Here is a 25,393-nt window from a genome sequence, read left to right as displayed (position 1 = left end):
TAATTGGTTTTGGTTAGATTTCATTTCGAGTTGGATTGAAATCAGATCTTGAACTAAGTTAATTTCGAGTTAACTTCAAGTTGATTTTAGATCGGATTTGAATAGAAAAAATCTCGGGTCCAACCAATTCAAAAGTTCAGTTTCAGGTAATTTTTTTTTTCAGATCGAATAAGTTTTTAACACCCTTGATTGTAAGTTTCAAAATGCTATAAACCAAATGAATTAGTGGTCCAGTGGTCCTGCATTGTGTGAGATCGGGTATTATGTTTTCATGCCCCTTCAATCTTTTATCTAGTATACTAGTATTATAAAGTATTTTCACAAGTATTATTGTGGGTTGAGAATTAATTTTATTTGGATACTAATTTTATTGTAATGTATATTTTGAACCATTATAATATTGGAGGTAAAATTTTGAAATAAATAATTTGATTGTGTTTCACGATTTTGGATTATTAGTGTCATGTCAAAGTAGGTACATGTTTTCGTTTTGTAATAATCGCAACACTTTAACTTTTGCACTATTTATATGTTTATATCCTAATTTTAATCAATTTATAAAAATTATATATAGTCATGTAATACATTTTTAGATTAGTCTTTATATATTTTTTTTCATCTGATCAAACTTCTATACTTCTTAGTAATATATAATTACACAGAGCTTTTTCAGTGCGGCAGGGTTACTTGTATTCTGGGTTACTTGTTTCTGGAGTTACTTGTATTCTGAGGTTACTTATATGAGTTACTTGTATTCTGGGGTTATTTGTGTGGATTACTTGTAGGTGTTACTCAACCCATTCAAGTAACCCCAGACCAAAACCTCGTACCAAACTAATAACACCCTACAAAGTAACCACTGAACAAAACCAGTAACACTCGTACAAGTAACCCCATAGTACAAGTAACCCCTGACAAAACCAGTAACACTCATATAAGTAACCCCAAAATATACAAGTAACACCTACAAGTAACCCCTAACAAAACCAGTAACACCGATACAAGTAACCCCAAAAAAAAGTAACACTTACAATAACACCATACAAGTAACCCCTGCCGCACCATGTGACCAGCCACATACAAAAATTTGTAATAATTACAAATATAAATGGTTAAAGTTGTAAGTCAACAGGTGTGTCGATTAAAGTATTATGATTATTATGAAATGGAGGAAGTACTAATAAACAACTTAAGAAGCAAACCACAAAGTCCAATGTATAAATTGTATAACAAATTCTTAGTTTCAAAATAATTAATTAATTAACTAAAGTAATATCATACATCATTTGTTTCCAACCACAAAATGGAGGGGGTCAATGGTGGGTTTGGAGAAGAAGAGGGTATAAGTATGCTTAATTCTTCAAAATTATGGTAAAATAAGTTTTATGAGAAATGTAACATTCAAAAAATAGAAGAATGATCCTAATGAGATAGGATTCTACTTATGTCAAGTTGTCAACCCTATCTATCGAGTTAGAAACATTAAGGAAAAGAGGATGGGGAAAGAGTACGAGAATCTCACACTCAAATTTCTCTTAAGGATTTCCAAGATTGAAAGGTACAATCTTGATATTCAAGATTGAAAAGGTACAATCCTTATTACTTGACCAAACTTAGTTTGATACCTACCATATAAAAGGCGTGAAACTTATAAATTAACTTGCACACAAGATAGGACTGTTGTATGCCTATATTGTTTGAATTAGTTTTCCAAGTTACCATTTTGTACCTTTATTGGAAAAAAATGAAATTGTTCCAGCTTACAAGACCAAAACATAAAATTATAGGAGGTTCTCCATCTTTGGTGTAAAACAATTATTTAGGGCAAACATATAAACAAAAATAAATGATAAGAAAAATATGGCAAAAACTGCATAAAATGGGCATTTAATCATGAAATGTGTATCTTAGTATAATGTTTAATGTCAAATACATATAAGAAATTTTGGCAATATTACATACTCCAAAAAACTTACTAAAACATTCAAATAAGCGTATTGCATAGTATAAGTTACCTACGTCTTTCCATGCAGGGCTTTACGCCAGATTGCATATGCAATATTCACCCCTTTTGTTTTTGGTTCTTCAAAGGAAGGGTAAGGAAGGGGGAATGTTTTGCCTAAGAAAAAAGTCCATGATCAGTAACAGGCACAAATCAACATATCCACCCTATGCATCGGCCTGCCGGATTCGAACCGGCAACCAAAGGGATTTAAGCAAGCCTATGGCCAAGCTGCTTAAACCTCTCACTCTTCCATTTGAGTTAAGGCCGGTTGATGAAGCAAAAGCATAGATTTGTTGATTTAGTGTTTCTTTAGCACAACATATTTTTCATAGCAGCGAGTCATCAACCTAATTGTGTACCAAGAATCATTAGACTTGTTGCCTTTACGTTATAGTCACCCCATGTTTTAAGAACCTCTAATTGTGGAATATATAGCCTGTAGCCAAGTGTTACAAGACTTTTCTTTTTTCTTTTTTTTTTTTACAGATTAAGACTTCGAATTTCAAGATAGGTTCAAACAATTTATTATATTAACCGATCACTAAACCAAATAATCTTCGGAAAATTTCTATACAACCGGTTGAACCTTGTGATACAACCAACATGTGCTTGTACCTTGTAAGCACAGGGGTATAAATAGCCTTGAATCCCTTAATACCTGAGTGCATGGTAAAATATCCTGACTCCTTTTATTCTAAATAATTCTTCGTCTAAGATGTCCCTGCACTATTACTAGTCATTATGAATTTATAAGGTATCAATAGTGTTACCTCACTAGTAATTTCTAGAATATTGTACATTTCTTAGTAGTCGATGATAAAAAGATGTCTAATGGTAATATTGTACGAGCAGGCAGTAATTGCCCACAACAGCTTACAATTTCTAAATAATTAGGACAAGTTCACCCAATATATTACTTCATCCCACAATTTATTTTTTGTTGAATACCTCTAAATTACTTCAACCCACTATTTTTTTTTTTTTTTGTTGAAAACCTCTAAATGCACCTAGAGTTCAACAAAAAAGAACACCATACCATGCACAATGACTGCTGCAGTGCACAAAGCATGCTTGGGCATTGCAGCTTACACGATCCAATTAAACCAATATTGGTCATACAGCACAAAACCTCATCGGCGCAATCAAGATCTTGCACCACCTAAAAAATTAGCTAGCGATTTACATGTTGGATTTCCCCAGGGACAACTAAACTAGAGCTGTGCATTCATCTCACGGGTACGACGCCAAACTAAACACTAAATCAGAGATCGGATCTAATCTGCACTTTAACCTTGCTTTTCAAACCATTCACTCCCCGAGATTGATTGAGAGTCTTATTTTTGTTTTATGATAAAAGATTGGTAGATAAGTCTTGATACCTTCTTATAAATATACATATCGTGTTATATTTGTAGAGATAATTTGAGTTTTTGAACTCCTTAGCTTTGTGTTAAGACAAGCCACTTGTTAAGAGATAAAACTACTGAAAGCTAAACCCCATTGATAAGAAATCTTGGACCAATTGTAGACCATTTCGATAGTTTTTCGTAGCTTTTAAAATTAATAAGTTACTAAAAAAAACCGACCAGGAGGAAGAGAATGGATAGCAAGACGGCAGAAGCTTTGCAATATAAAGGTCCGTGCCACTTTCTCCCACTGCGCAGATGACTTTGCTGCATCTTATTGATGGAGGCACACTAAAAGATTAAATTGGCAACGTAACTATGATTAAATTTAGAAGGCTAAGAGATCACATACCACAAAGATATAACTGGCCCCCGGCAATAGTAAGGTCCAGTGGAGATTCAAGTGCTCCTGCACAAGATATATTATATACCAATTATGAGAGAAACCTTGGGGGCCAAATACGTGCATATACAAATATGAGAGAAACCAAAACATTAACTAGTGAAATTAGTACAGCTACTTTGTGCCAAAATTTTGGCAAACAGAATATCAAACAAATACTACAATTGTTATTTCTACCATAACGTTTCTACATGATTTTTGTTTGACTGGGCCATTAATGAGTTTATGACTATAGACAAAGCATGTTGTCTTGGCCAACACGAATATCATAAAATTAAAGCTATGAAAACCACCCCTGTTCTAAAAAATAAAAAACAAAAATAAGCAATTGAGAAATTTCAAGATTAGTCTCTACCCAAGGATTAAGCTAATTAAAATAGTCTCGAGTGACATTAGTCATTCACACCACCTTATTTCCAGTGACAATCAATCAATAAAATCAAAAGTCTCTCAGCACTTTCAATACATAATGACATAGAATATCGTCCTGATAACCTTTAAATGCAAGGGAAGACAACAATACAGCCCGAACAGCAGACTTACAAACATTATTTTCTAGGAAGCATGTAGAAGTAGATATTGTCAAGGGACAGGAAGATCCAACACGTCATAAGGGTGTTAGACAAAAGGCATTACAAAGCTATTGAACATCACAAAAGACCCCACCCGCAACACAAAAGGATCATTTCCTTAAAATACAACCCAAAATAGAGAAATATTGCATCCATACATTTCAAATAAGTACATTTTTGGCTACCCCTACAATGGAAAATGATTGAAAAACAATTTGCTAAAATCTGCCAAAATTATGTACTCCGTAGGTACCTAACACACAACACCTGGCCCTTTCGCTTTAACATCTGAACAAAGGTTTAATTGCCCGGCCACCCTGTGAATATTATCAAAACGAAATTCCTAAAATATTACTACACCCACAACAATATAAGCATAGCTAATTCCGTATGGAAGTTTCCCCAGTAAAGGCCAAATCTAGTACAAACTCCATCTTCCAAACAACACCAACTACTGAATGTTACAAAACACTACCAGCTTTAGCATGGTCTACCAACATATTACAAGAACGCAGCAGAACCCATTGTCCAGAATCCAGATTAAATTTTAAATTTCCCAAAAACATAATGTTAGGCTTTGAAAATAATATATTGGTTAAGTCATTGGTACACATGGGCACCACCTACATTATATATGCGGCGGTAGTTGCATGACCACCTCCCCCCCACCCCCCACAAAAAAAAAAAAAAAAAAAAAAAAAAAAAAAAAAAAAAAGTATCATGCATTTCTACAGACTATGCAACATATTCAAGCCATGTCCTTCCCCCCCCCCCCCCCCTCCCGCCCCTCTCTCCCCTAAAGTATCGTATAGTTGTACAGACTAGGCGACATATTAAGCCACATATTAGAAATGAGAAAGACCAAAAATGCTATAAAGAAAAATTGGAACAAAATTGGGAGATTGATATGAATTAGTGTTTTTATTATTATCATTTACCGTTTGATATAGAAAGAATTAGGAAGGTATGTACTCTATACAAAAATGATTATAATTTTCCTGAGAATGTCATGTAACTATACGTGAAGAAAACAATAAAGTGTATAAACTCATTACAGTTTCCAAGGGTAGAAACATATCTGCAGTTGAGAGACTATCTACAAGAGTGCACATGACTTAGCTCTTCATGTTGGATAAAAATGATACAAGTCATATGGCTCTCAATAGGCATTGCAATTCAAATCCTGAAAGAAATATGATATACAAGTTAACGTGAAATTGTTATACAAGGAAGTCACCATATGTTAAATCACATCTCAAAAAAAGCACAATATCACAAGGGGACAGGAAACAGAAATCAATCACCTCTGGTAACCCAACAGCCCATAATCCAAAATCCCCCAAACTTATTTTACATCTAAAATAATCAACGAAATTTCCAGAATTTTATTACTATCTTCAGCTCTGTCAGCTTTGAGCAACTGATCTACAAAAATTTATATAATGTATAAGTATTCATATATGTCAGGAGAAAGACACAAACAAACTGCAGCATGTAACTTACTAGCCTATTATTATCAGATTTACATAAGAATTTAAAAAGGAATCAATTAAGAAAAATCTAGTTCTTGGTTCTATTTGATGCATACAGAACCCAATCCTTTCTACATAGCCATCTACCGGGTTAAGGAGGCACATGCTCCCATATCAATTGTAGTGGACCAATGATTTTGCCAATTATGCAGAAGCTAATGGCCCAAACCCATCAAGACTCAAGAAAAAAAAAAGAGCAAATATAGAAAGAAAGAAAGAAAAAAAGCCTTAAGATTCCAAAACCATTTACGTTTGCCAGATCCTTGAGCAGAATATGACACAAATCCTACTATAGAGTAAAATAAAAGATCTGCTAACAAAAATAATGAAGAAATATGATCTACTGTCTACATTCTACACACAAATCATGACAGATCCTAATTTCGTTACTGATCCACGAAGATCATTCAACACTAGAAGTATCTACACAATCCTTTTGCACAGCCTAATAAGAGTGAACAAAACATTACCCAATTACCTTTTTTTTTAATACATATGAGTATATGACAAACCACTATCAGGAACAACTTGAACCATGTGCAACAAACTCGGCATAATTGAATTACAAAAACCATACAGAGAAGAGAGAATCTACACAGTTCCAGAATCAAATTAGCTTAAATATACAACAAAAAATTTCAGCAAAGTTGAAAGTTTGGCCTGAGTCTGACACCCAAATCAACTCAAATGCTTTGCAAGTGTTCACTGAATAACCAACTGTAAAACTATAAGCACAGTATACAATGAGCCAGAAAGCAGAATGCAGAAGAATATTGCAGAAGACATTTTCTATCGGTAACTTGAACATCTTTTACTGAATTAGCGACACAAGCAAGTGAATTAATAAAGTTTAACACATGCCTAGGACATGGGGTCACAGGACAGATGTGCAAGTAACTTCTATCTAGGCAATATCTTCAAACGCTGCTCTATTTAAGTTTTAATATTAGAGTACTGTTTGAAATCATGTTCAGCCTTTAAGAGATATAGGGTGCTTTTCTTTAGATTGTAGTTGCTGCATTCCTCCATTATATTCCCTAATGTGCTCTTAATTCATTTCCTTCATGCTAAGATTACAAATCCCTAATTCATGTCTAACTTTGTCAATTCGTTTCTCAAATATTCATGGTGAATTATGCAAAAGCAAAAAGGAAACAAAATGCTTATTAATAAATAAGAAATTTAAAAATAACAACCGACCCCAGGTCAGATTGGTCTTAAAACAGCAAACAACAATAACACGGGCAAAGTATTTTACTGAGAATCATAAAAAATAATTGACAGAAATAGAAGCTTCAAATAAGATAACACAAGAGGATGATTATGACAACATAAGAGCACTCATAAACTCAAGACTTTGCAAACACAAACAAGTTGCAATTTACAGTACCTGCAACGCAACATGAGCCTCCAATCCCTTTCTAGTTCATTGAACCACGACACCTGAAAATGGGAGGGAAAAAGGATCCAGAAATTAGTGTGAGAACCAATAAAAAAGTCATATCTTAAATGTTCTGAATATCTTAAAAATGAGAGAGGATTTAATTGCTCTCATATTGTTGGATATAGAATATTTCAACAAATTAACATGTAATGCCTAATCTGAAAAAATATAGATTTCTCAAATATCAGGTAGGAAAGGTATACACACACCCAAAGGAATATGGAAAATGAACACGATTTCAAAAAGACTAAAAAAAATGCCAGATTACCAGCACCAGACAGATTCCCAATATAGAAGATACAATGCAAAAAGTAGGGGCTAAGAATCTCTACTCACACTCAATAACTAAAAACTTAATACCAACAAAGTAGCAACTAGCAACTACCCAATGCAATGTCATGCATTATAAGTAGAATTCACAAACTCAAAAGATAAAAGATGATACATGTTCAAAAACTCAAAAGCCCAAATGTCAAAATTTAGCATAGATTAATTTACACCAATTTATGTCCACAACTCACCTTTTAGAACCGCAATTACAGGGGATTTTTTTGTCCTCGAGAGGAAATTTGTAATTATACGTAATCTCTTCACCAGCAGATATACGTCGTTTTGCATATATAAATATCCTTTTTTGGCTCTCGACACTTATAATTTTGGTGTAACAATTAGGCTGTAGAAATGAGGAGGTTTCACAATCAGTTAATAAAAATATTAAAATTAAATATAACTTTGGAAAATTATTCAGTGGAGTTCAACGCTTCAATGTCTACCTCACATGAATGGTTTATGAATCTAGCAACACCGCCACGTTTAGTAGCATCAACCTGCACATATTTCAGAGACAACGGATCAATAGAAGTGCCTTTGCTTTCCGCCACCCAACAGAAAAATATGTTTAGTGCACATAACATTCTGTCAAAATATCTTTCAAACTTCAAAGTGGAACACCAGACACACAGCCAAAGAGCAAGAAAAGGTAATCAGTTGATCATTTGAATTACAGTGCTGAATCCAACACTATGTCAAGAACGAACCATAGACATCATAGTTCTAGAACCTCGTTAGAACAACTCTTAATGCCTCATGTCAGAAAGAACTAAGGTAAACAAAATCAAGAACGTCTACACCATAAGTTGTATGTACATACCATTCCAATCTCATTAGTTTATTATATTTCATTTCAAAACACGCATCATAAGCATAGTTCAGCACTCAAGGGTTTAAGAGAAGATGAAGTGGAGAGTGAAGACGTCAAGCTAGGTTTTTTTTTAAAGAAAGAAGAAAAACTTGTATTTAAACACCAAGCAGAAGGTAATACAGAGAACACGTCCAGAAAGTAACAAATAAAGAGCACAAATTAGCCCAGTTCTGTTCAATTTCTAAACAAACTAAAAACAGTCCTGCTGTCGTAGTCCTCAAAGATATATATAAATAGTGCTATCCCACAGCTAATCACTAGTTAAAACAGTGCTTGGATTTCCTAAGATATAACACTTCTTTCAGCAGTATGCAAACATGAGCAAAATTAAGCACCACAATTTTCTGAAATGAGCTTCAGTATTAATGGCAAACTAGGCTAGCAAAAGATAAAATATTACAAAGATACGCATGGCAAGGGATTTAAAGATCCATCAACAAGATTCATGATGATTGTAGTATTTCATTCTTGTATGAATGGCAAAGCATTGCATTCAAAACCTCAATCAAATTTGAGTAATTTGATACTTCATACAAATCATATCAGATTGGCTACAAAATGTAAGCACATAATGGAAGAAAAAATCACAAAACTGTAACTCTAAATTATCAACTCAAGCGTGAAAGATAGCAAGTTTGAATGCCAACTGCGATAATAAAAAGATCTAGAATAAATGCATTAAAGAAGCCTCCAACTGAGCCCATACTGCATCAGTCATAAACCAGAACAAGATAAAATTCAGGGAGTCCAATGAAAAGGCATTCTATATACACATACATGTGCATTCTGCATTTATTCTGTAACATCAGCAATTGAGGTCCATTTTTTGAAGTTGATGATAGTAAGCCTGCTTACCATTTAACTATAACTAATGTCTAAAATGCAGCAAAAAGCTTCATCCCATCACTTTTAAAAGCTTATGAAGTAACAGAATCATTCAACTTCATTTACAAAAGAAGAAGTCATCAAAATTTACTCACCACATAGCCATCATCCAATCTGAAAAGATAACTGCTGCCAATACCCATCTTCTCATATTGGCGTTCTCGAATATCAGATATCTGTACAAACAAAACACTATTTAAACGCCTTCAACGCTCAGAAAGGAAAATGACAACCCCGAAAATCAGAGAAGAAACTGCTTCCTACTCTTTCTGGCCAAGATTCTTATCAGCAGCGGACAAAATAGAATGAAAAATACAATATCTAAAAGTGAAACACAACAGTAAATTAAGTCTGTGAGTCAAAGGGAGCAGAGCAGAGCAGAGATGGCATATACCCGAGGACGAATTAGTTCCCCAACATATTCAATGACAAAATCATCCGCTTCAATTGGTTCTAGAGCAACTAGACCCCAGTCGTGAATCTTACTCCGCTGGAAACGTAGACGCTTTTTCCTGGCCTGCAATTGGACCTTGCTTTAATGACAAAAGCTAGTAGAAAGCTAGTAGAAGCAAAACACGGTGAAAATAAAATGTTTTGATGTTACCTTCAATTGAGAAGCCTTTAATAGCTCAGCACCCTCAACTGCTGCAAGTAGGTTCCGCATTTTTACTCTGTTGGTCCTAGCAGAGATCCCCTTTACGCGTGAAGGCTGTGAACCACTAATATCAGAAGTACAACGTTGCATGGTAGTTATTTGAATTCCTCTGACACGAGCTCTTTCCGAAGGCCTTGCATGTAAGGACCATTTATGCCAATCCCAGCCATCAATTGAAGATCGAGCACATCCAATAGACACAGGACAGGAGCTCAGCACCTTGGACTTGCTCAGCTTGGTCTTTTTAGCCGTTTTGACAGCAGCTTGCTTTGTGTCAGCAATCTCAGCATCCTGAAGCTTCAGAGCTTTTGATGATAATGATGGTGATTCATCAACCACAATCTTTCTCTTCATCTTAGACGATGTTGAAGCTGCACCCAAAGAACATTTGAAAATGAATAAACATCAATTTCATAGTAAAGGGAAGAAGTGATAACAAGATCACAACTTCACAAGACACCATTACACAGGAATATTGTAGCTTTTGCACAAATAAATCAAAGAGAAGGCAGTGGTATAATAAAGCTAACTTTTCTATCATCCATTTTGCTAAAAAGGAGTTCATTAACTATGCGTAGAGCAGCTGCTGTGACCAGAACTACCTTACACCATGAGCAAAAAAAAATGACCTATCAAGGTGCGCTTTACAAAAATGAACAGGATTGGGGTAGATATCAATTATCAATGAATATGAAATGGCATCAAATACTATGAACCAGCTACCTGCTTAACCATCATTTATCACTCCGGCATGAAATGCCAAGAATTTTACTTTCAAGTCTGACATTACCACTCATCCCACAAACCTTTGCAACACTTAATGTTAACCATCCAAATCCTCAGCCCACACTCCAACTCTGAGATCTACCTCCAATGAAATTAATGGTGAAATTATGCTGCAAAATGCTAGGTCTAAGCACCCCCGCCCCCCAATAAATAAATAAACCTTTCTAAAATGTTACAAAATTACCCTGTCCTTCACATATTTGGCACCAAACTATCATATTCAGATGTCCCATAATGAACTCTATAATTAAACCCTTGGTAAGTTTATCCCTACTACTACTTTAATGGGCCTCCACACTAAACCACCACTTTGAACCAAAACCCAGCTTATATGTTAACATGTGACAGAATATTTAACAAGAAAATTGCACAATTATCCAGCTGCAATATTTAACAAGGTAATTTTAATAAAGAAACCAAAAACTCTGCTTATAACAATACAAAAAGCATTCAACAACATTTCACTCACAATTTTTTATCCTTTGGGAATGATCGGCAGATATATCTTTTTTGGCACTGTCACTGATGCTGCTGCAGCCACTAAGCTCTTCATCAACATCAAAATCTGCTTCAATGCTTGGAGCCCTTTGAACTCTGCATTTCAGATCATCCACAGCAACAGTGCCTAATGAGGGAATTGGTTAATAATATACCAGCTGTGTGTGAGCATGTAACATAATATTATTCATAAGAACTGAAAACATACTCAGAGAAGGATCAGAAACACATTGCAAAATTTGACCATTTGAAGACCAGGTTGATTGACTGTCCCTGGCCAAATCTGTTTTAACAGTTCCCACTTTAGAAGTTACAGTAGATAATCCTGTTTTTCTCCAGCCCACTCCTTCAGCCTTCTGCTTCACATTTCCAGTGCCTAAAGCTCCTGAGCCAGAAACATTCTTAGAACTTATTGGTTTTCCAGACTTCCTTGGTGATCGATGATGGAGCTTAAAATCCCGTAAAGGTGGAGAGTTTGGCTCAGCTACTGATTTCATCACTTTCTTTCTCCGTGAATAAGTAAACTCTTCAACAACTGAAACTTCAGATGGGCCTGAGCTGTAACAACTCTTTGATCTTTCCATAAGAAGGTCAAGATCAGGCTCTATGGAAGCAGGTTCGATAATGACTTCCTCCTGCAGCAAATGCAAAATGAAAAATCCAGGCAATAAACCAAATCAAGTCATTGAAATATTAAACACATGGCCTACAGCAAAAATCATATAAAAGAAACCTATCTTCCCAGCTCAGGGACCCAGGGATAGCTCACTTCACCTGTGAGTACCTGGAAACTACAAAAAAAAATTTACCTGAACTATATCACGTTGCTTCAACAGAAGATGCATATCATTGTGAAGAGAGGACATCCATCCTCTTAGCACTTCATCATGAAGCATTTGCTGGCATAATGCCAAGGCCATGAACTTTTTCTGCTTAAGAGTGCCCTCACCTAAACCTAATGGTTGGGAGTCGGAGATGCTTGATGAAGCCACATCTTTAATTTCACACTCTGATCCAGGTAGCAGGGGCATAGTAGTTCTGTTATCATCAATCGTACTGCACATAGACATACCCAATCTCTCGCAAACATTTCCTATAAATTCAGATGGACAAGATCTCAATGCCTCAATAGGAATCTCGGAATTATCGAACAAGGATTCTTGCAAGTCCTGAACCCCTGACTCAATTTTCAAACCAGATATTCCAGGGGCCAGCAGTTCTTCAGTTGTACAATCATCGATTGCAATGCTAGCAAGTGCACATACACTACTGCAGCCAATTCCAAGAAAATCCGATGAAGAATCCATGTGTGGACACAAAGCAGGCTGATCTAATGAACCAGCCCCTTGTGAAAGGAACATAGATTCATCACGGCAAATGTGTCTAGATTCCAGCCCTTGGAACATCTTTGAAGCAGCATCTCCAGTATCAGTGTCTTTGCACAATTCTCCTGAATCTTCAACAGGAACCTAAAGCACAACAAATTTAAGTCCTCAAAAAAAAAAAAAAAAAAAAAAAAAAAAAAAAAAGTAAAGAAAAGAAAACATTATGAAACAGGGGTTTTTCCGAGAGGAGGGGTGGGAATAGCATGAACGGACATTTTCCATCCAGTTCAACATTGTCAGTACCTCGTATGTGCCGTTAACCTTCAAATACTTATTAACTTTGAACACTTCCTTTTCAACAGTAATCTTCACGAAATCATTGATGGATGTCTTGGCAAACATAAAAAGTTCCTCTTCTACCCTTGCAATTGTCCTTTCTCTGTCTTCATCCTTATGCTGGATGCTGGGATTGGATAACTTATCTTCTCTTAAACAAGATTGGGAGATGTAATTAGAATCACGCAAACTGGAATTTTGCACAATAGGATGGAATCCAGGCGGACAATCAAGCTCATCTGTAGGTATATCCAAATCTCTCTGCACAGTACAGGTAGCAACAAAATCAATGCTTCACCTAAATTTTGAACGCAGGAATTTGAACATCTCCGTTCATCAAACTCAAACAAACTTACTATTTCAGTTTCTATTTCTGAAGTCTTCTGTAAACCAGTCAGTTCTTTGTCAACAGCAGCTGCTCCTTCAGTGCTGTTATGTGACCAGCGTTTGTTTTTTCTCCAAATGTGTGCATAATTTCCTACAGGTTCATAGAAAACAGCATTCCACAAAACCTGCATACAATAGTCAAAAAGCGCTTGGCTAATGGCTTTATTGGCTCCTTTAAAATTTTCAATATTGCCAACAGATTTCATGCATTGAGCGCTGCAAGGCTCCTCAGGAATTTCCTTAGCTGAATTTAATGAAGTTGAAGAATCGCCATGACAAAAAGCTGATGGAGCATGTAAAGCAGTTTTGTTCCTTTCCTCAACATTAGTTTCATTCTGTCAAGGCGAAGTCCCACAACAAAACTTATTAGCAAAAATAAATAAATAAATAAAGAGATTAGAAAAAACACAACCAAGACACATAAATTTCAAAGGAAACTAATGAAGCATAACCATACCCTTGTAAAATCAAGCGAGCCAATTCCCAAATCTTCTCTATTGTTCTCATCCTTAAACTGTTTATGAGCCTTCTTGGTAGCAACGTAATCCACAATGACATTGCCAATGATCTCATCCAAAACATATCGACGAGCTGCCTTCATGATTCCATCATGCAATTTTGACCCGATTTTTTCGGATATTCCTGATATATGTTTTAGCGAACTGATGGTTTCATTTTCAGATGCAGTCACAGTAGAACTCTTAATTCCCCATGTATTGATCAATGACAAAAGAGTGAAAGGACTACATTTATTATATGTATGATGTATCTGTACAAATGGGAAATGCACAAATTCAGAAGATATGTAATGTTGGCAAACTACAAAAAAAATATACAGCGTTAAGCAAACAAGTTTGCGATGATAGTCCTCTTACCATGACAGAGCTGTGTAGATAGCCATATTGATGCCAATAGTAGATTTCTGAAAGAGAATGTGGTCCAGAGCCTCTCCCAAAACCATCCAGGAGTAGCCAGCATTTTTCTTCCCAAGAAAGAGACTTTAAAATAGAAATTAAAGAAATCATTAGACAATCATGCGATAAATTGTTCAGAGAAAGAAGTTAAAAAAAAAAATACTTAAAGGTCATCAGTAGGATGCCTACTGAATCACCATCCTCAAACTAAATTTTGATAGTGAAGTTCTCCGTCGAACAAACTTACAAATTTATTATCCACTTCTGCAGTCATCTGGGAACCAGTCAATTCTCTGTCCAAAGCAGCAGCTCCTTCAGCGCTGTCATGTGACCAGCGTTTGTTTTTTCTCCAAGTATGTACATAATTTGCTACAGGTTCATAGAAAACAGCATTCCACAGAACCTGCATACAATAGTCTAAAAGCGCTTGTCTAATAGCTTTAGCGGCTCCTTGAAAATTTTCAATACTGCCAACAGATTTCACGCATTGGATGCTGCAAGGCTCCTCAATAATTTCCTTAGCTGAATTTAATGAAGTTGAAGCATCACCATCACAAGAAGTTGATGCAGCATGTGAAGCAGAATTATTCCCCCCAACATTAGTTTCAACCTATCAAAGCAAAGTCCCACAACAAAATTTATTAGCCAAAAAAAAAAAAAAAAAAAAAAAAAAAAAAAAAAAAACGACTTACACAAACAAGACATGTAAATCTCAAAGGAAACTAATGCAGCATGACTTTACCTTATTAAAATCAGGCAAGCGAATTCTCAAATCCTCTCTACTATTCCCATTTTTAAACTGTTTCTGAGCCTTCTTAGTAGCAACATAATCCACAATGACACTGCCAATGATCTCATCCAAAACAATTCGACGAGCTGCCTTCATAATTCCATCATGCAGTTGTGACCCAATTTCTTCTGATATTCCTGATATAAGCTCCAACGAACTAGTATCATTTTCAGATGCAGTCACGGTAGAGCTATCTTTTCCCCATGCATTGATCAATGACAGAAGACTGAAAGGACTACAGTTATTGTCCACATGACGTATCTGTACAAGAAGAGAAATGTACAAATTCAGAAGATCCATCTTGGCAGACTAAAAAAAATTTTAAAAAATCTCAGAAGTTTGCGATAGTAGTCTTCTTACCATAACTGAGCTATGTAGATAACCATATTGATGCCAATAGTAAAGTTCTGAAAGAGAATGCGGCCCCACACCTCTCCCATAACTATCCAGGAATAGCCAAGCTTTTTCTTCCCACGAAAGAGACTTCAAAACAACAAATTAAAATAAATAAAAAAATTCATTAGACAATAAAAAAAGATTACAGATTAAAGGACAATGATAAAACGCCTACTAAATCACCATCCTTAAACTACGACCCAAGGCCAGAATGTATATACCTGCTGCTGAACCAGCGCAATCCCTGGGTCTAATTTTGAGTCTGGAACTGTGACGTTAGAGTTGTAACAGGTCTGTTGGACATGACTCTGGTGATCATAATTAAGCAAAGCTGAACCAGTACTTGTAGGGATACCTTGTCCAGTAGCAGCATGGCAATTTGTGCTCATGGACGCATTGGGAGTAGCTTTGCCAAGAAATGTAAATCCTGTGGCGACATGATCAGGATACTGCTTGAAGAATTTCAATTGCACAGGATTTAGTAATGCACCATTCAGAACAGGGTAAACAGGAAGCTCATCAGGCAAGTAACCCGTTGTCAAGCCCTCAAACAATTGCTGCTGTATATAAGGCCCACACATCTGACCCTGCTCATTAAGATACATCCATCCAGATACAAAACTCCCACATCTGTCATCGTTCTTGGCAGGGTACAAAATATCAGCAGCACCAGATGCAGGAGGGGCGGCATCCTGCTGAACCAATGCAACCCCTGCAGCTAATTTTGAGTCTGAAACTGTCACATCAAAGTCATTCTGCTGGACACGGCTCAGTTGATCATCAGCCGAAAGAGCACCTTTAGGAGCATCTTGCCCAACAGCAACATGGCAATCTGTTGTCATGGACACATTAGACGTAGCTCTGCCAAGATATTTAAATCCTGTGGCAACATGATCAGGATACTGTTTAAAGAGCTTCAATTGCACAGGATTCAGTAATGTGCCATTCTGAACAGGGTAAACCGAAAGCTCATCCGGCAAAAAACCCGTTGTCAAGCCCTCAAACAATTGCTGCTGAATATAAGGTCCACACATCTGACCCTGCTCATTAAGATACATCCAACCAGTCACAAATTCTGACAAGCCACACATATCATCGTTCTTGCCGGGATACGAAACTCCCGCAGCACCTGATGCAGGAATAGCAGCATCTGTATTGCCACTCACTTGGCAACTCCTCTCTAAGTTCGAGCTTGACGATATTTGACAATCTAAATCACAAGAAGATGACAAACTGCAAAACAATTGATAAATTGATTCAATTATACAAAACAACAATAACATAATGATTTTAACTGACTAAAAATCATTAGCTTTCGGTCCGAAACCACAATGACATGAACATCATTAACAAGACAACGAAAACAACAAATTACACCTAATTCATACCGATCAGGTGATGCTGAAATTCCACAATTGATACATTCGTCGTCATAATTATCCGTCTCAAAACATGATAAAGAATCCACGAAATCAGAAGCTGAAACTTTTAGCCTCTTCGCAGATAACAAATCAAATTCTGGTTTACAACGATACTTTACTGGATCGAACAAATGCGTAGAAGATACCATTATCTCACCAAAAAATTCCTCTGATAAAAAAAAAAAAATTAAAAAAAAAAAGATAAAATTAGGTTAAATCGAGCTGAAAGATTCATCGCCTGGAGTTGAATCAACAAAAAAATTGCATAATAATCAAATCGACAATGAAGATAATGACCTAACTAGCATAAAGTAAGAATTTTGAAGAATCGCGAAAATCAGATTGAATTGAATGAAAAGGAAACCCTAATTTAAGGAGAGAGGAAAAGAGGTTACCTTGTTGAAGATGAAAGAAGGAACGTGTACCAGGTTGACGGTGTTCGCAGAAGAAGAGAATCCCTAGTTTTCTGCGGGTTAATGGTCTGAGAATAAGACGACAAAAAAATAAGGAAGAAATTTCAGATAGAATGGAATTACGGAAATCATATCGATTTTCAGCCGTTGATTTTTGTACAGCTGGTGAAATGGATGGTTGGATTTGCTTATCAATCATTTGATGGTGGGAGATTGATTTTTTTTTAATGATATTTGTGTGTGTGTGTGTGTTTTTTTTTTTTTTTTTTTTTTGTTTTTGGTAATTATGTTATGATTATGGGAAAGCAGTGCATAAATTTAGTCTGAAAAATAATTGTCTAAGGGTCTGTTCTTATTGACTGAACTAAACTGAAGTGAACTGAAATGAATATTTTATAAGAGAAGGAAATTAGGAGCTGAACTGAACTCAGCTGAACTGAACTGAACTGAACTGAACTGAATTTCAACATAAGAGAACAGGCCCTTAAGTTGTTTTTTTTCCATATGTGAATGAATTAAAATAGACATTTTTACAAAATTTACCTTTAGAAATGTACTAAAATTCAGATCAAGCGTTATATAATATTAATTGCTGTCAATTATAACATTTAATTGTATTTTATGTTTAGCGAATTATAGCTAATTGGATTTGTATAATTAATGTATATTGAGGGAATCATTTGTTATTTACCCATAATAAAATAAAAAATAAAATATTGATGAATCATACTAAACCGACATTTCTTACAATTACTCAACTTAACTATAATATCAATGTTGATGATAAAAACTATCAAAAAAAAAAAATTATAGTAGTATATATATGCTTGTCTGCTTGATGATAAAGGGGGCATGCAATTGTCTTACTCCAAGCACGTATTGCATTCAAACTTCTTTTTCATTTTAGGATGTATATATTGTTAAATGATCCTTTATATAGTTTGCCAAAGAATTAAAGCTAACAAGACTTGAACTTTGCAAAAATCTCATCATTTATTTAGCTGTATAAGGGCTATGAAGTGAGCACTTTCATGATTTATATTATTTCCCATCTATGCCAATTGTGTGCATAATTTTACTACAATGTAAAGAATTTCCTAGGGTTTGGTTTGGAGTTTATTGAGTTTGATACTGGGGTTTTCAACATTTTGTGAATAATATGTCATGAAAACTAATATTGCGGTGTAAAAAGATAAAGTATAAAATAATATTAAATAATTGCAGCATGAATAAGATATGTCGAGGTACTTATTTGGACACATCATGCATCATCCAACACAACAATTCAATCTAACAACAATCAATATGCTAGTAACTAACAAGATCATCGCAATAAATTTCAATTATTGTCATTCATATATAAATAAAAAAAAAATAGTCTTAATTGCAGATAAAGGACAAATACTCCATAGTCCGTACATACTTCACCGAAAAAAGTTGATATTTAAGCTGAATTGAAATTTAGAACACAAATTCTTATATGTGTAATGTGGCTGGCCACACCGTGTGGCTAGTCATCACAGAAGTTACTTTGTTAGTGTTATAGGAGTTACCAGGTCAGTGTTAAGGGATTACTTCGTCGATGTTATAGGGTTACTCAGTCAGTTTTACAGGAGTTACTCGGTCAATATTACAAATTTACAATGGTTACTTGGTCAATGTTATAGAATTTACTTTGTTTTTTTCTTTTTATAAATGGTCATATGGTGTGAATTCCGAAAAACATGTGAAAATTAAAAGCAATAATCTAAGGACATATATTTCACATTAGCCTTGTTCTACATTTTTTATAGAAAACTTATTTCACCACATTTCTTGTTGACAATCTTGACATAGATAGTCTTGTTCCACACTATTCAAGAAAGATTTTTGCAATTATTTCAATTATTCTATTTTTTTTTTTGCAATTATTTTAATTTTTGTAAAGAGGACATTTTTTTTGGGTGAAATGGAATATTTTGTAAAAATTAGATTAAGGTACAATTAGCAAAAAGTTTTCACAAACTCTCTAAAAATATGGTTCCAACCTCTTTTCTCACCAACCAGTTGCTGCAATAGCATATTCAGCACATCCTTGAACTGGGTTTATAGGAGATAAACTTCAAAGCTATAAAACTAATTAAACCCCTTAATTTATTTGTTTTGAGCATTTTTTATTTATTCGCGCCATCATTATCTTTGAAGGACACTCTATCATCGATCCGGTCAACCGCAATCCTCGATTTTCACTGTTGTTTTCTATCATCTAAATTTCAATTTTCTTCGATTTGGGTAAGTTTATGTCTTCCCCTTTTGCTGTTTTTTAAGCTTAAATTGCATTGAATTTTTAATTTTTGATTATTTATTGGTATGTCTTAGTTCTTTCTGTTCATAATTTACCCTTAAATGTTGTATTTGATTGAGTTGATATGGGATGATTTTTTGGTGGTGGGATTGAAGAGGTTGGAATTTGGTTACTGGGTTGAGAAGATTATGCACTTTATTTATAAAGATTGGTTCTTTATGTTAAAATCTTTCTATACAAGGTTTATTTTGTTTCCTTCTTTTTCTGGGGTTGTTTGACAAATTCAGGGTTTATGGTTTTCAATTGATCGTTTGACTGAAATATGCTAGGGAATCTTCTGTGAAATTGTTGACTAGGGGGTTTGGAAAATTGGAATTATGCTGTTAGTTGACTGAGTTGTGGGATTTTTTTTTTTGGTGCTGAAAGTTTTGATTAGGGTTTGGTAATATGCTTGGGCAGGGGCGAATCCGTATGGAGTTACATTGATTCTGTCACCAAATTTGGTGTTGATCATTATGCTGGTTTTGTCTGAAATTGCTGGAGTTCTAGCTGCAAGTAAACTATACTGATGAGGACGAATTTTCATATGATTCTACAATTCGATCCAGCATATACTGCTCCTCCATGGGCTGTTCTTATTGCGGGCGCCTTTGTGATTTTGACCCTATGTCTTTCATTATACCTTGTCTTCGAGCACCTTTCTACGTATAAGAATCCAGAGGTTGCGATCTCAATCCCTTCAATTTGCATCTTCTTACAATATTTTACTTTTACGTGTTGAGACTAATCCTTTTCTATGGTATTGCATTTAGGAGCAAAAGTTTCTGATTGGAGTCATCTTAATGGTACCATGCTATTCTATTGAATCGGTAAGGTCCAACAATGGGTGAAATTTTGTGTTATACAACTGTCAATGTCTTGATTAATGCTTATTAAAAAAAAAAAAAAAAAAAAAAGGGTGAACTTGTGAAATCCCTTAGGCTGATCATGAAACAAAACAGAACTAATAATTTGAGCTCCAACAGGACAAATACCGATGAGCTCTTTAGTTTTCTGCATAGGCAGATTGATAGAACTTTTAGCAGCCATTTGCCTCATTTTTTTTTTATCCTATTGTGCTTGCCTTAACCTTTTTGGCCATTGATTAATATATCTGGGTCCTTAGACTCCTTACAGCTGCTTAACTTCAAAATCTTAATCAACCATTAATCTACTGGAGTTGGTTATTTGTTAAGCATAGTATTCATTCGGTACCCCAGCCCCCAAATGAATGTGTGACATTTGGGGGCTAGGGTACCGAATGATGCGGGGTTTCTGGTTTACAGGTTTTAACTTTGAAATTACTTTTTGCTGAAATTTATTATTGAAATATATAACCTCTTTGAGCATCTATTTCCATAGTGCTTCTGACTCACTCTACATATATTCATGCAGTTTGTTTCATTGATGAAGCCATCAATAAGTGTTGACATTGAAATATTACGTGATTGTTATGAATCTTTCGCGATGTATTGCTTTGGAAGGTACCTTGTGGCCTGTTTGGGTAAGTTTATTTAAAAGGATGTTGTATGTGTTAAGTTCTTAAGTAAGTCTGCTGTCTTCTTTGACCATTATATTACTACTGCTTTTTCCTTTTGTGTGCTTAACCTTGGAGTTTTGTATAACTGGAGGTTGTAGCCAACATCCCCTGAGTCCATCTGTTGCTTATGTTGGCTACTTGGCTTATATGTACTGCTTATTCATTTTCAAAACTCATTCTATTTTTGAATGCTGATATCCAGCCTATTTTAATATGCTTTTCCTAATATACTTGTGTGTGATTTCCCTTTGTGCGTATCAGTTAATCTAGTCTAGTGCTAAGTTGGAGACCAGAAAATATGAACGTCTCTAGTTAGTGTTGTTTTCCCAAATTCTTGCTAAGCTGGTGTCAACATCTCTCATTTGCATATAATTTACTTGTCTGAGTATGTAAGAAGTAAGATGTGCTTGAAATTTTGAAATACATTAGTTACTGCTCTCTAGCTCACTAAAGCACTATAATTTTCTCCAGGTGGTGAAGAGAGGACAATTGAATTCTTGGAAAGAGAAGGACGTGGAGCTTCGAAAGTGCCCTTGTTGGAGCATGGTTCGGAAAGGGGAATTGTTAAGCATCATTTTCCTATGAATCTTTTCTTTAAACCATGGAGACTTGGTCAATGGTTGTACCAAGTGGTTAAGATCGGAATTGTTCAGTATGTATGTTTGAAAACCTCTATTTTCTGCTTGTAATCTGCTTGCTCTGTGTCATTAGGAGAGTGCTAATCTCCTCTCTCTCTCTTTTTTTTTTTTCCTATGCAGATGATTATTAAATCATTGACTGCTATAATAGCCGTAATTCTTGAAGCGTACGGTGTATATTGTGATGGGGACTTCAAGTTGACTTGTGGGTAAGGAAGATATTAACATGTGTTAGAATGAAATGTGTGTGTGTGTGTGTGTGTGTGTGTGTGTGTTGTTTTTACATGTCTTCTAAGTTTCTATGTCCATTAGGCTTTCGGTTGAAAGATGTTATTATATTCTTTGCTTTACATGATTTTGTAAACCTAAATTGTTGCAATAAACTGTATCACCAATTCACCATAATACTCTCAAACCTTTTCAGGTTGATTCATTTCTTTTTTAACTCTTAAATTTTATGTCATTGCTTTTCACTTTTCTTCTGCAGCTAATTTGACTGGCTTTCGCCTTTAGAAAAGTGTGTAAAGTCTAGTGTGAAAAGAAACATGCTGGTAACTGCAGCTTTTTTTTAGCTTTAGATGAGGGCAGTTGATTCAGTTGTACTGAGGCTAATATTTACAAATATAAAGTTTGCAGCTGCTAATTTGTGTTTCCTCTCATAAGGGAACCATGTTTTATTACCAAAGTAAGCCATAAATTTTGCTGATCTAAAGACAAATTTATTTTTGTTGTTCTATTCCCCGACCACCTCTCTGCATGATACTTTGGGCCATATAGCATTAGCTCTGGATTGTAGATGACTCTTTTCACTGAACTAAGCCAACTTTTTCTTAAGACAGCTTATATGATGATTTGTGGTTTAGGACACTATAACAATGAGGTTCTCTCTCAAGTGGTGTTAGATACTAGAATTGCTTACAAGGCTGACAATCTGCTCCACAAATCAATAACTAGTTTCCACACTCACACACACTCTTAAGTAACTTCTCACGTGGTCATTTGTTATTAGAATACCCATTAATATGCTTGCTTAACTGTTGAATTTATTAGCACATTTTCTTTGTTCTGGTTTTTATAAAACCATGAAAAGCAGGATGAAATGGAGTTTGCTCTTATTTGTTACTTTGTCTCTATTCTGTATGCAATACTATGCATGCTCTTTTTTGTTATTTTGGAGCTGCTTTACATTTCTCCCAATTTTTTGTTATTTTGGAATCATAAGCTGAGACGATTTTTAGGGATCAAGGGTGATATAGCTTGTCAGGAATATTTTCTTAGTTCTATTTTCTTATATTTGTTTGCAAACTAATTCCTGAACCTTTTTAATCCTATGTTATTGTGGAGGTGAGCGTGTACACTGTACACTTTCATTTATTTACTTATGTTTTTAGTTTTAATACATTGCCATAAGCCATTCTATTCCTTCAGATTCTGCATTATATTGCTGAACTTTTCTTTCACATGCTTTACATTACAGTTTAGGCAATCTTCTGTTTTGTAGGTATCCTTACATGGCAGTAGTGCTGAATTTCAGTCAGACATGGGCCTTGTATTGCTTGGTACAATTCTATACAGTTGCGAAGGATGAATTGGCACAAATACAACCACTGGCCAAATTTCTGACATTTAAGTCCATTGTATTTCTGACATGGTGGCAAGGGATTGCCATTGCTATTCTCTATGATCTTGGCCTGTTTAAAAGCCCCATAGCTCAAGCATTGCAGTTTAAATCAAGCGTCCAGGACTTCATTATTTGCATTGAGGTACTTGTTGTATTTATTGGAAATTTGGAAGTAGCTATTTTGGTTGTTGCATCATGTGATTCATCCCTATTACAAGCACAATAACCATCAGCTCCTGACCATGTTATCACTTTAGTTTATGATTCAAAATTTTACATGGTTGGAGTTGATTAAAGAAAATATGGTATCATACCAAATCATTTCTCAAATTTGCTCTAGCTGGGATCCTTGCCTTAGGCAGGGCAAAGGAGTGTGTACTGTGTAAATGTATGTATTAATGTATAAAATTGCAAAGGGGTGTTTTCATTAGACTTTTGATTCTAAAGGGAAAAAGTTCATGACCAGCCTTGGAATTCACTGCTGGTGACTAGTGTTAAGGATTCTTCTGTGCCATTTTTATGTAATACAAAGTTAAAGTATTGTCTATCATAGACTCCTTCAACATCATTAAAAGACTTTAAAGTCCATCTTGCATGATCATGCATTTATTGTGCTTTTAAAGTTTAAACTTCAGGTTGTGGGTTTTTGTTTATAAAGTTTATGCAGAAAAGTATTTCTTCATATTCTTAAGTGTAATAATTTTATATGTTCAACCAGTGCAGATGGGTATTGCCTCTGTGGTTCATCTATATGTGTTTCCAGCAAAACCATATGAATTAATGGGAGACATTTTTTCTGGGAATGTTGCTGTTCTTGGAGACTATGTCTCAGCTGACTGTCCTGTAGATCCTGATGAGGTTCGAGACAGCGAACGACCCACAAAAGTGCGTCTTCCACAACCTGACCATTCTAATAAGAGTGGGATGACCCTTGGGCAAAGTGTCCGGGATGTCTTTCTTGGTGGTGGTGGATATGTAAGCATCCCTCATCATATCTTGTGGGATTCTTAGTTTATTACCGGCAAATCCTTTGAATCTCTGTTTTATACTTTTTACCTTGCGCACACCAGCATCTAACTTAATTGTTTACTTTTTTAGATTGTTAAAGATTTGAAGTTTACTGTTAATCATACCGTGGAACCTATGGAGAAGGGAATCACAAAGTTCAATGAGAAAATACATAAGATCTCTCAGAATATTAAAAAGCGTGACAAAGATAAGAGAAAAACAAAGGATGACAGCTGCATCACATCGTCACCCCCAAGGAGTGTGATTCGCGGTATTGATGATCCACTTCTAAATGGTAGCATCAGTGACAGTGGAGCCTCAAGGGGAAGAAAGCAGAAGCAGCGTAAAAAATCAGGTTATGCAAGTGAAAGTGGTGGTGAGAGCAGTAGTGATCAGAGCTACGGGGGATACATGATCCATGGTCGTAGATGGGTCGTCAAAGAGTAGATAAGAAAAACTTTAGAACTCTGAAGAATGCACAAGAGGATGTTGAGCATCATCACAAATGTGCACTGTGCTTGCTGTCCATGATTTATGCTCCATTTTGAAGCCTCATTATTTCCATCTTGTTAACTTAGTCAGGGACGGAAACTCAACGTTGGAGATAAGTCTACATAATGGTTTATTCACTACATTCTTGTGTCGGAGCCCCTGGCTAATGTATTGCAGTGATATTACAATACTGCATTTTATACTGGCTTCTCTTTTTGTTCCCTTCCTTTTGCTGTGTTATGGAGGGGTGTGAAAAGTATGATGTATAGAGCTTCCATAAACCTTTTGGGTACAGAATCTGGCACTTCTTAATCACAGTGTCTCAGATACCTGACATTTGACTGTGTATATGATAAATATATTGCCCAATTGTTTGAACTATCTTAACGCAACTTACAGCAA

General features: G+C 35.4%; 2 protein-coding genes across 4 annotated transcripts; one reads left to right on the top strand and one right to left on the bottom strand.

The window, feature by feature from the left end:
* Positions 1-5,204: 5,204 nt before the first annotated feature.
* On the bottom strand, positions 5,205-17,355 carry LOC145620943 (histone-lysine N-methyltransferase ATXR7-like). Of its 2 annotated transcripts, none has more exons than XM_081675684.1 (19): positions 16,924-17,354; positions 15,757-16,768; positions 15,500-15,622; positions 15,092-15,400; positions 14,597-14,959; positions 14,311-14,433; positions 13,893-14,204; positions 13,405-13,770; positions 13,016-13,309; positions 12,197-12,856; positions 11,596-12,022; positions 11,359-11,514; positions 10,053-10,474; positions 9,843-9,965; positions 9,544-9,624; positions 8,136-8,189; positions 7,884-8,035; positions 7,309-7,361; positions 5,205-5,569 (listed from the first exon to the last, which is right to left on the bottom strand). In XM_081675684.1, exons 1-18 carry the CDS (start codon positions 17,103-17,105, stop codon positions 7,340-7,342), a joined length of 5,181 nt encoding a protein of 1,726 aa, XP_081531810.1. In that variant the 5' UTR covers positions 17,106-17,354; the 3' UTR covers positions 5,205-5,569; positions 7,309-7,339. The 2 variants fall into 2 exon arrangements, with proteins under 2 accessions (XP_081531810.1, XP_081531811.1); XM_081675685.1 differs by lacking the exon at positions 5,205-5,569 and adding an exon at positions 5,690-5,811 and having other exon boundaries at positions 16,924-17,355.
* A 2,009-nt stretch (positions 17,356-19,364) lies between these two features.
* Positions 19,365-25,370, top strand: LOC145619561 (protein LAZ1-like). 2 transcript variants are annotated; one of them, XM_081674277.1, is made up of 9 exons: positions 19,365-19,640; positions 20,262-20,374; positions 20,466-20,522; positions 21,088-21,196; positions 21,704-21,888; positions 21,991-22,079; positions 23,372-23,633; positions 24,215-24,466; positions 24,590-25,370. In XM_081674277.1, exons 3-9 carry the CDS (start codon positions 20,496-20,498, stop codon positions 24,944-24,946), a joined length of 1,281 nt encoding a protein of 426 aa, XP_081530403.1. In that variant the 5' UTR covers positions 19,365-19,640; positions 20,262-20,374; positions 20,466-20,495; the 3' UTR covers positions 24,947-25,370. The 2 variants fall into 2 exon arrangements, with proteins under 2 accessions (XP_081530403.1, XP_081530402.1); XM_081674276.1 differs by having other exon boundaries at positions 20,113-20,374.
* Positions 25,371-25,393: the final 23 nt, after the last annotated feature.

Source organism: Chenopodium album, chromosome 27, assembly GCF_948465745.1.
Source record: "Chenopodium album chromosome 27, dcCheAlbu1.1, whole genome shotgun sequence".
In the NCBI taxonomy this organism is placed as follows: Eukaryota; Viridiplantae; Streptophyta; class Magnoliopsida; order Caryophyllales; family Amaranthaceae; genus Chenopodium; species Chenopodium album.
The sequence above is the reverse complement of the archived record's forward strand: the minus strand, read 5'-3'. Positions and strand labels throughout refer to the sequence as shown.

What these genes read in the sequence shown, in the direction of transcription:
- LOC145619561 (XM_081674276.1), top strand. Translation starts at nt 20,222, where the DNA reads ATGAGGACGAATTTTCATATGATTCTACAATTCGATCCAGCATATACT. An exon ending in CATGCTATTCTATTGAATCG is followed by an intron (nt 20,523 to 21,087) that starts GTAAGGTCCAAC and finishes ATATTCATGCAG; the next exon opens with TTTGTTTCATTGATGAAGCC. An exon ending in AGATCGGAATTGTTCAGTAT is followed by an intron (nt 21,889 to 21,990) that starts GTATGTTTGAAA and finishes TTTCCTATGCAG; the next exon opens with ATGATTATTAAATCATTGAC.
- LOC145620943 (XM_081675685.1), bottom strand. Translation starts at nt 17,105, where the DNA reads ATGGTATCTTCTACGCATTTGTTCGATCCAGTAAAGTATCGTTGTAAA. An exon ending in ATCTACACAGCTCTGTCATG is followed by an intron (nt 14,205 to 14,310) that starts GTAAGAGGACTA and finishes CCATTTGTACAG; the next exon opens with ATACATCATACATATAATAA. An exon ending in AGCAACGTGATATAGTTCAG is followed by an intron (nt 12,023 to 12,196) that starts GTAAATTTTTTT and finishes CATTTGCTGCAG; the next exon opens with GAGGAAGTCATTATCGAACC.